This window comes from Leptopilina heterotoma, unplaced genomic scaffold, assembly GCF_015476425.1.
Source record: "Leptopilina heterotoma isolate Lh14 unplaced genomic scaffold, ASM1547642v1 Lhet_362, whole genome shotgun sequence".
Taxonomy (NCBI): Eukaryota; Metazoa; Arthropoda; class Insecta; order Hymenoptera; family Figitidae; genus Leptopilina; species Leptopilina heterotoma.
This window is the reverse complement of record NW_025111043.1, coordinates 2365666-2376769: the sequence shown is the minus strand read 5'-3', so window position 1 is coordinate 2376769 and position 11104 is coordinate 2365666. Positions and strand designations below refer to the sequence as shown.

Sequence of the window (11104 nt, the reverse complement as noted above, 5' to 3'; positions counted from 1 at the left end):
CTCTTCGCAGCGAGGTTCGCAGTTTGATGTTGTTTGCTTTTTGTTTCTGAACTTCTTTATAATTTTTCTTTTCAAATATTTTTAATTTTAAAAGTAATGTATTGAAAATCATCGAATTTTTGTAAAGAATTTTATTAAAAAATTTCCTTCAAAGAATTTTATTATTTAGGAAAATAACTAAATTCTCGCAAAGAATTTTAATAAAATTTTTAAAATCCTAATGAAATTCTTTTGAAGAATTTCTTTGAATTTTTTTTAAACTAATGGAGTTTCTTTAATAATTTTAATTAAAAATTTTGAAATCAATTGAATTTTATGATGAAAAATTTTATTAAAAGTGAATTGAAAATAATTGAATTCTTGCGAATAATTTTACTATTTATAAAAATGGTTGAATTGTTTCGAAGAATTTATTAAAATTTTAGGAAATAATTGAAATTTATAGAAATATTTAAAAATATTTGAATTCATCCGAAGAATTCAATTAAAATTGTTTTGAAAATAATTGAATTCCTTCAAAGGAACTTACGTATTTAAATTTTAAAAATACGTTTATTATAATTAATATTCTTAGAATTTTTATAGTCATTATTATAACGAAAAAAAGAATTTTATTGTTCTTAAATTAATTCAATAATAAAACAATAAAAAATGAAATAATACAATAATAGAAAATTAAATTTTAACGAAAAATAATTTTAATAATATTATTATAATAATTATAATTAGTAAATAATTATAATTGCGTATTAAATTTATATATAATATTGCTTTAGCTCTTTGTATATAAATAAAATAAATTCAAATTTCGCGCTCTTTACTGTTTCAAAAGTGGCAACAGTGTATAGTATGGTTTTAAGAAGCATTCAGTCGAATCAGTCTTAAAAGTCGAAGCTGCTGGCCACGTTCTGATTGCTGAGGTTGCGGATTGTGTTTTATGCAATAAAAAAAGTTTAACAAACTTTATGTGTTTATTGTCGTAGTTTTGTTATTATCAAATATATCGAAGGTATTTGCTATAATACTTTTAATATACTATAGTGCATTTAAGTGGCCAAGTGAGGTTAGGTGAGGTTAAGTGAGGTTAGGTTTCATCCAGATATTTTTTAATGTTGGCATTTTAGAATTCGAGAACCTTCAAGGCTTCAAGACGAGATTTTCTGGACTTTACTAAAATATTTTCAGTTAAGTAACTGAGATAGTTTTGTGGAAAAAAGTCAACAAATTTATTATACAGTATCTTTTATTACTGGAGATCAACAAAAGGTAAGAATATTTAATTATTTAAATAATACTGGTGTGCATTATGAAATTAGTAAAAAAATTATCTATAAATTATCAATAAACGTTTTTAAAAGATACCTGTTTAAATCGTGTTATTTAATGTTATCGTTATTTTAGATTTTTTCGCAATGTAAATAATTTGTTAATATTTAAATGAAATCATAACTTCAAATGATTCAATAGTTCATACCTAATTAGTAAATTTTCTAAACAAATTGATTTTATTAATTAATGAAACAAGTATAAAAATAAATACATATATTCATTAATATCGTTATTTTTTATTGTTGAACTTAAAAACTAATCAAAAAAATAAATGAAATTCTTTAGGACAGATTGAGTCGTGCAATGGCGCATATGGTATTGCAAATAAAGCCATTTCAATTGGTGCAATTCATTTCACCAGGTAAACGTTCTGTGACTAAAAGTATAGATATTACGTTGTTAAAATGGATGCGATTCGACGAGAAAAAGAAAAAGTTCGTAACAAAGTATATGCCACCTCCTTATAATGATGAAACCAGTACAATTCTATATGATTTAATACATAAACAAGGAGATGTACCTGATGACAGTTGGCCAGAATATCCTATTCAAATTCACGGTCACGCAGGTGAGTGTAAAAATTTGTACTTAAATCATTGTATTATCTGACACTTTTTGACTATATTTTTTAATATGTGTAAAATTAACAACCATTTATCAAAGCTCTCCAAATTTTCTATGAATTGTCTCTGATTCACAGTGTTGATTAAAAAAAAGTATAATTTTTTGTTCTGAAATGAAGACTTATTTCTTTAACTGAAGTAAAATATAACTTTCGAAAGAGATTTTTTTATATTAAAAACAGGACTTTTTAACTGATTTATAAATATATTTTTGTTTTAAAATTATTTGCAGCAGAAATAACAAATAAATTAACCTTAATTATATTTGACAGATACATTTGAAATGGCAGTGATGAGATTAAATCAATTAAAAATTGATAAATTTGCGTATACTGAATCGGAGACAGAACCGAAAAAGAAAAAGAAAATGACTGAGGATCAAATTAAAAATAAATTGCAGTCATTGTCAAGTTTAGATGATATTTTAAATGTTTCTGACATTGTGATGCCTACGCCAGGGGACACTGAATCGGCTAATTCATCGATTTCCACGTCGATTTATAGAAAACCGGAAAATCCTTCTAGTTCCGGCAAGCAACCGGCTATATTGCCGAATTCTAAAAAGGGGAGAAACTCTTCGACTTTGGCAGGTAAATAAAAAGAATTATAATAAATAGTTAGTAATGAAATATATTATAGCTACAGTTTAACCCATTCTATACGTTTTTACTTCAAAATTGACGAAAATAAACTATACTTTTTTTGCTTCTTAAGTCCCTTCTTTGATATCACGTCACATTTATTATACAAAATAAAAATTTATGAGCAATTTGAATGATAAATTTGTCCAGTTTTTGTCTAAGGAATAAAAATTAATTTATTATTCAATTTGATAAACATTGTAAGCCCCTCATTTTATACTTTCTTATTTTTAATTCATATTTTAGAAAAATCAAGAAAGGATTCTTTTAGCAGTGATGATTCTATAACCGAGAATGGAGAAAGAATAAAACCAAAAAATAATTCTAAATTTAATGGTAAGTACATCCTTTATTATAATTCTAGAATTTGAACATCATAAAACAGGTTAACATCGATTATATAAATATTTAAATAAAAACAAAAAGTAATTATTATAATAAATAATTCTACATGAAAAGCTCTAACCGAGAGACTCAACGGATTACGTTTAAACAAGTGATATGTATTCTATATAAATAAACTCTAAGCAAAAAACTCTACCACACATACTTGTAAATATTAAATTTATAAATATTTATATTTTTCAGTATTTGGATCTCGTATGGAACTTGACGAATCACTAGATAATGATTCCGATGATGTCGAATTTGATAGAGAAGGGTTCGCAGTAAATCAAATTTCATTAAGTCAGTCTGACCGAAAGAAAAATACAGTGAGGAACTTTGCTGGTAATAAATAGTTAAATATCTTTTCATTTATATATATTAATTAATATTAATATTAATAATAATAATAAAATAATAATAATAATAATAATAATATTAATTATTAATTTACGTTTATGTATTCATGTAATATATTAATATTTACAGAGCATTCGTACAGAGCTGACAAGAACAGGAAATCCGTCTCCAATTCCGGTGAAAATAAACTTCCAGCAAAAGAAAAAGGCAAGATTTATAAAATTAAACCATTTTAAATTTAAACATAAAATAACTTTTACTACTTATAAAGTAAAATCTAAACTATCAGGAATTCCTGTTCATCTGTGACAACTTTTATTTTGACAATAATAAAGAATTACTTTTTAAACAGTAAAAATTACCTCGTGAATGGTAAATTTTACTATTTCTAGAACACAAATTGCCGAATGTGCACAGAAATTTAAGACAGTTTAGGTTTTACTATGTAATTAATAAAAATAATTTTTTATGTTTTAATTTTTTCGGCGTGAAAAAATATATTTTAAAATATAAAATATATCTGCTCTAAATTTTTACAGATTATTTCAAATTCCTTGTGAAAGAAATAAAATCATTACGACTTGATGTACAAAATGTTCGTGATAACACTAACATTGTAATCGGAATGATAGAGCAGCTTGCAAATCTCAACCATAATGACCAAAAATGCTTTGAACAACAATACGAGTTAAATCTACCGTTACAAACCCTGGAAGAATTAGAAAAACTCAACCAACTGCTGTTGAATAACGAAGTTTGCAATAAACATTTTGTAAGTATATTATAATTTATTATTATAACATACTAATTACGATACTTATTAATATTGTAATGATTTATTATATTGAAAATTTACGTTTTTTGTCAATTCTTAACAAAACTTTTCAATTGTGTTATGCATCATTCTTCTTAATAGAGCTCTTTCATTATTTGTGACGCGCCCCCAAGAAAAGTACCTAATTGTAAGAAGGAAATAAATTTCAGGTTATGTTTGTGTTAAATTTATCTTGATTAAAAGTACATTTTTAATTATGTAAACTTGAAACTAAATTTTATTGCATTTTTCGGATATAATTAAGACATGAACATCAATAATTTGCAATAGAAATTGATTCTCTTTCTGCATTTTCATTTCGAAAATTTTAAATATAGCATATGATTTTTTCCTTCTTAGGTATCTTTCTTGGGAGCCCGACTTATTTACTATTTTCTTTTATTACAGAAAGCATCTGTAAAGTTAACATTAAATAAGGACATTGGCGTCAGAAAAACTTTGAATCTTTTGATTAAAAAGTTCTGTGGCAGAGAAGTTGTTTTACAACTAACCAGCTCAAAGACAAGTCCGGGAAAAATAGTTTTTAAAACTATGGCATTTTGTTCGAGTTTAATAGGTGAAAAGTTGATTTTAAAATTTTAATTATATTAACAATATATTTATTTAAATTCTTCAATAATTGTGAACAAATTTATTTTCAGATGTTGCTACAGAAAAATTTGAAATATCAGAAGAGGCAATTTTAGCTCATTTAGGCGTGATTTTTGGAAATGCCAAAGATTGGGATGGGCATCGGAAGCAAAGAAAAGAAAAACACTCAGACATTTTATAAATTATCTTTCTTTTTGTTAAATTAAAAATCTTATTCATACAATCGCAGTATTAAAATCAGTATTAAAAATACTTTAAAATGTGTATAATTAAAACTACGTTCTTTATAAAATATAAATTATGTAAATTTACAATTTTCTTCATTAATTATAGATTAATAATATTATAAATTATTTTTAATGAAATTAGCAAAAAGATCGGGGGAAATCCCATGGACCCGGCCGGGCCCCGACCTGGCGGCCAGATCGGGCAAAATGTCATGGCCCCGGTCGGTTTTACTGTTTCATCCAGGCCGGGGCCAGGTCGGGTTGCCAGATCGGGGCCCGGTTTGTCCCGATCTGGCCCCGACCTGGCCCCGGTCAAAATTTCTGCACGGGGAACATTAAGCTGATACGCCATAAATCTAAGAAAACGATTTTGGACCCGCTCTAGCCGTTTTTTGTGACATTCCTAGTAAGGGGCCCATATTATAGAGGCAAAATCAAGAACTGATCTTACCAAAGTAAAATAAAGCGTTTTTAACACCAAGGGATCATAGAAATCTCTAGATGATCTAACAATCCGCCCCAGTACTCTTAAAGCTTTATTTACCGTTATATTTAAATGTTCTAGAAAATTTAATTGAGAGTCATAAGTAACACCTAAGTCGCGAACACTGGAGACAGATAATAAGATTTTAAAATTTAAGTTATAATAAAATCTTATTACTTTACGTCTTTTAGTAAATGTAATTACAGAACATTTTTTTTCATTCAAGGGCAGATTGTTAATAATAGACCAACGAAAAATTCCCTCTACGTCCTCCTGGAGATCCAAGGCTGAGCTGATTGATTCGATCTTATTAAACAATTTTAAGTCATCAGCAAAACATAAAAAATTACAATGCTTAATGCAGTCTTTAATGTCATTAATTAAAATTATAAAAAGAAGGGGACCCAAATGAGAACCCTGAGGAACACCAGATGGAGCATAAAAACCTTCAGATAGTCTGCCATTTATTTTAACAAATTGATTACGATTACGTAAGTATGACGCGAACCAAGAAAGTGCTTGATCACCAATACCGTAGGCCTTTAATTTAGCCAATAGTATATGGTGATCAACTTTGTCAAAAGCCTTAGCAAAATCAAAATAGACAGAGTCCACCTGATACCCCCTTTCTAGGCTCCTAGTTAGGTACTCTGAGTAAAGACACAGATTCGTACAGACTAAACGAGCCCTGCGAAAACCATGTTGTTCCTCCATGAAAAAATGCTTAAAGGCTGAGTACATTCTATCATGAATGATACTTTCAAAAACTTTAGGAATAGCATTAAGTAAAGTTACTGGCCGATAGTTCGCAACATTGGAAGCGTCACCACTCTTATATACGGGTACAATTATTCCATCCTTCCAACAATCCGGGAAATAACTAAGCTTCATACTAGCATTAAAAATGCAAACAATAGGTTCCACCAATGATTGGCCACACAGTTTTAATAAGCTTGGTGGAATATTATCAGTGCCAGCACCCTTATGTAAATTTAATTTAGAAAACCTAGTGAGTACTTCCTGTTTAGAAATAGGAGAAAAGTCCAAATTTACTTCATTGTCATACTTAAAAAAATAGTTTTTATCAACATTATCAAATTATTTAATATTAAAATATTTTTTATGATAATTTTGTATACTATTTAAAAATTATTATTATTAAGATATCAATTTGTAAATAAATATTAATATTTATTTAGTGTATAATATTTATATTAATTATTAATAATAATAATAATAATTATTATTATTATTATTATTATATTATTATTATATTATTTATTACTATTAATTATATAAGATTCATATAAATAAAGTTAAATTATATATTATTATTTTTTTCTTGCACAGTGTGAAATTATTGTTTTCAAAGTTCAAGAGTTTCGTTTTTCTGAAAAATTTTCAGTGAAAAAAATGTTCATTAGGGTGTAATAAATATTTATGCCTAGTAGTTGTACACTAGGATCAACTGTTTAGTAAATATTATCAAAAAACTATTTTTTGTCAAACGCGTGCGACTAAATACAAATAACCTTGAGACTTTAGCATTGCCAACTCATGAGTTTAACGTATGTGTTGAGTTGGTAATGCTGGAGTTTCAAGGTTATTTGTGTTTAGTCGCGCGCGTTTGACAAAAAATAGTTTTTTGATAATATTTACTAAACAGTTAATCCTAGTGTAAAAAAACTACTAAGCATAAATATTTATTACTACCTAATGAACATTTTTTTCACTAAAAATTTTTCAGATAAACGAAACTCTTGAACTTTGAAAATAATAATTTGACACTGTACAAGAAAAAAAAATATATATAATTTAACTTATAAAATTATCATACAAAATATTTTAATATTAAATAATTTATAAATATTTATAGATAATTATATTGTACAGTGCACACGGTAATAAAGAAACTGAATATTGTATCAAGATTGACCGAGTCTTGAATCGAGCATGGGACGAACATTGGTGTCCCATGCTGAACCAATATTGAGTGACGGCACTGGCATTGATATAGTAGATTAGGCGAGAAGCCTTCCAGCCTTCTGTGGCCGAGCAGTTTAAATGCGTGCGTTAGATACTTCCGGTATGCGTTAGGGGCGTGAGTTCGATCCCACATGCGAGCGAATATTTTTCATTCTTTGTTTTAAGCGTCATATAAAATAATAAAATTGTGTGTTGTGTTGTGAATAAAAAATGTGAACATGTTTGTAAATAATGTTAAAAAGTCTGCTAAAAAATCGACAAAAAAATGTATCGATTAACAGAAAAATTGTCTTTTTTTACTAAATTTTTTTTTTAATATTACTATTTCAAATGACATTTATTGTTAGTAATATATTCTTATTTATATGAAAATAATATAATTATTACAAATAATAACTTATTGTCATTAAATATATATATATACACATACATGAATTAAAATAATAACAATAATATTTATTATTATTATTAATAATTCATATATTCACATTATATTGAATAAACGTGAGAAACGAGTAAATTTGGGAACAGTGGAAGCAGTCTTGTTTCAGTCCTGCATTAGGCTTCCGCAGCATTGATTGAGCATTGGTGTCCAATGCTGAATCAAGGCTCGCGCTGCAGTCTGGAATCGGTGTTACATTAAAGCTTCAATCATTCCTGCTCTTGCTGATTCACTCATGCTCAATCAATGTTGACCAATGCTCGGCCAATCTTTATAAAGCCTGAACTCGGCGTCACTTCGCGCCTGGGTAAGGAACATTTTTAAGCAAAAAAAGAAAAATAGATTTTTTTTAAATCCTAAACCAGAAAGTCCCCTTAAATCTTTGCACAATTTTCACTAAACTTTGCAAGTAAATTTTTCAAAGTTTGCAAGTATGTAAATCTTTAATTAATTTTTAGGAAAGTTTTGTGCTGTGTAGGAATACTCATAGTCAAATATGGTTTCATTGCAGACTTTGACACTTAATTTTGCGATTTTTGTTAAGAAAGTCTAAAAAAAAGAAAAATGGATGGTAAAAGTATTAAATATCTGTATTATTTATTGAATTGAGAAGAAAATTGATATTACAGGTTAATTATTAATTTAAATTTTCAAAAATATGCCAAAAATAACCTCACTTTTTACTCACTATTTTACTTGTAAATTCACTATTTACTCACTTTTTTCAATCAAAAACTCACTTTTTTCACTAGTTTTAACCTCTAAGTACGCTGGCAGCCCTGCAATGTCATAAATAAATAAAAATGAATAGTTCTTGACGAGCAAGTAAAATTGTGTATTTTCAAATAAATAAAATATTTGACTGGAAATTCTACCTAATATATGATAAAAAATTTAGTACAACACGTGTGTTAATAGGCGAGTTGTAACAGGCTGTTTCAACTCACCTACATAGGTTTACGCAAATTTGTGTTTGATGGAATAGAGACTGTTTGGATTTTTGCTAAAGTATATTGTTTTATATTATGGCTTTAAAAGTATTTAGAATTCTACAAATTTTCGTGTAAATCACTTTCATATTTTCCAAAGGAAAAAAAATATTAATATAAAAACATTTTTCGAGTTGCTCTTTCATATAAAAAAGTCAAAAATAATTTCTACTTATAGGTTTTTACATTCTAATCATATGAGAAGGTATTAGTTTTATGCAAATTTTGACTTTTGCTAATTTTATGAAATCTTCACGTTTTGGGGTCCCCTGAACCCAAAAAACATGGTTTAGCGATGGTGTCTGTCTGTCTGTCTGTCTGTAGACACAAAATGTTGTTCCCACACGGAGAGAAAAATCAAGCGTTTGTAGTAAGACATGGTCTATACTTAAAAAGCACGGCGCTGTTTATACTCGATTTGTAGAAATCTATGCTAAAAGAGTAGGGACCTATACTCTTTTAGTAGAGACCTATACTCTTTTAGCATAGATTTCTACAAATCGAGTATAAACAGCGCCGTGCTTTTTAAGTATAGACCATGTCTTACTACAAACGCTTGATTTTTCTCTCCGTGCATGATAACTTTTGAAAAACTTATCGGATCGTTTTTAAATTTAACTCTCTTAAAGTTAGTGTAAAAATGAAGGCTAAGTTCGTTAACCAGCCATTTTCGTTAAAAAATACAAAAACTACAGTAGTTTCAAAATTTTGAAAACTCAATTTTTTCAAATTTTCAAATTTTTAACTTTATATTATTTTAGGTTAGGAAAGTACAAACAACTTTTCTCTACAACATTTTTTTCACGAAGTAGTATAAGGAGACTTGACGGGCTGAAAAACATGGCCCCAAAACAAGGCGAAGCCTATCTCAAGTTTTCCGGTGTCCGACTGTTCAGCGCGACCTCCTCGGGAAAATTTACAACTAAGTGGTATATGTGGTTCGCCTGTTACCAATTTCAAATTAAAGAGCGCCCGTTAGAAATGTCAAAGATTGACTTTATTTATTGTGTTATAAAATTTTTTATTATTGTGTTGTTTTATTTGTGTTGTGTACCATTTATGATATTAAGAACATGCCGCCTACTTGTTTTATAAAATGCTGTGATTCTGGCAGTGCATTGCAAATAAATATTTTTTTTTAAATATGAATTTAAAGTTAGCATTGTCGAAATATTAAAACCTTAAAATAATTATAAAAATAATTTGTTGTTTCTCTATTTCATTTTATCAACAATGTTTAATAGACTTTCAACTTCTTGAATATTTTTCATTATTATAAATTGAGATAGAGGAAAAAGTTTATCATTAATGAAAATTTTTATACTCAAATCTTTAAGAATGACAACTCTATTTTTGGTAACACAATCTTCTTCCAATTTTATAAACGAAATAAATTCTTTGTTTCTTGTCATATGATACCACTTATCAGAAGGTAATTGTGATTTATTAAATTTGATCTTACACTCTTCAAATGTAAGTTTTTCCATCGAATATTACATGATTCTTTGTTTTTCTTTTTAATAATTAATATTATCTAAAAACAAAAATTATTTATGTATTTCCGTGTCTGTGAAAATTAATTACATAAATATAACCTAAAACAATAAACTTAAATACAGTCAAAAAAACATGATCTCTTTAAAAAATAATGCTGAATATTATTTGAAAAGAAAGTAAGCTTTCATACGTACTGTCAAATAGTCTTATTTTGCTCCCATAATTAAATAATAAGTAATTATTTAAATTATTATTTATGTCATTCAAATGTAAACAGTTCACAGTGCTTTAAAATTCAAACATATTTTTTTATTAAATTTTTTTGAAAAATCTACACCATATCATGTTTTATATATGTCGTAGGCAAATAGAAGAATCCGTCATTTAGCTAAACGCCTAGGCAGTTAGCTAATCGGCGCCGAATAGACGAACGAGCTTCAATATTACTATTATTCGACTATTCGCCTGAAGGGATCATGCAATTAGCTAACTGGCTAGGCATTTAGCTATTCGACAAACGCAGTTTAGGCCAATAGAAGAAAATTATATATTTAATAAAATTTTCATTTTTATAAGATGTTTTTGTTCTTTGGATTGTAATAATTTAGTTAGATGTTGGTTTGTTTATTATTTTTTAATCCATATTAAAATCATTTTCAAGCACGAAGCTTTTCGTCCATCAACGATGGACCTCATCAGGTGAAATTCGAAAATTC

The 11104-nt window shown here is 27.5% G+C and overlaps 2 protein-coding genes across 2 annotated transcripts in view; both read left to right on the top strand.

The window, feature by feature from the left end:
• The window catches only part of LOC122505686, a 654464-nt gene that overhangs the window by 15501 nt on the left and 627859 nt on the right, over window positions 1–11104 (top strand). The gene's annotated exons all lie outside the window — the stretch shown is intronic.
• Window positions 867–4978, top strand: LOC122505687. The gene is made up of 9 exons (XM_043617468.1): window positions 867–1266; window positions 1615–1897; window positions 2225–2542; window positions 2840–2929; window positions 3182–3322; window positions 3467–3544; window positions 3877–4109; window positions 4560–4728; window positions 4814–4978. The coding sequence occupies exons 2-9, from the start codon at window positions 1633–1635 to the stop codon at window positions 4942–4944; spliced, it is 1425 nt and encodes a 474-aa protein (XP_043473403.1). The 5' UTR covers window positions 867–1266; window positions 1615–1632; the 3' UTR covers window positions 4945–4978.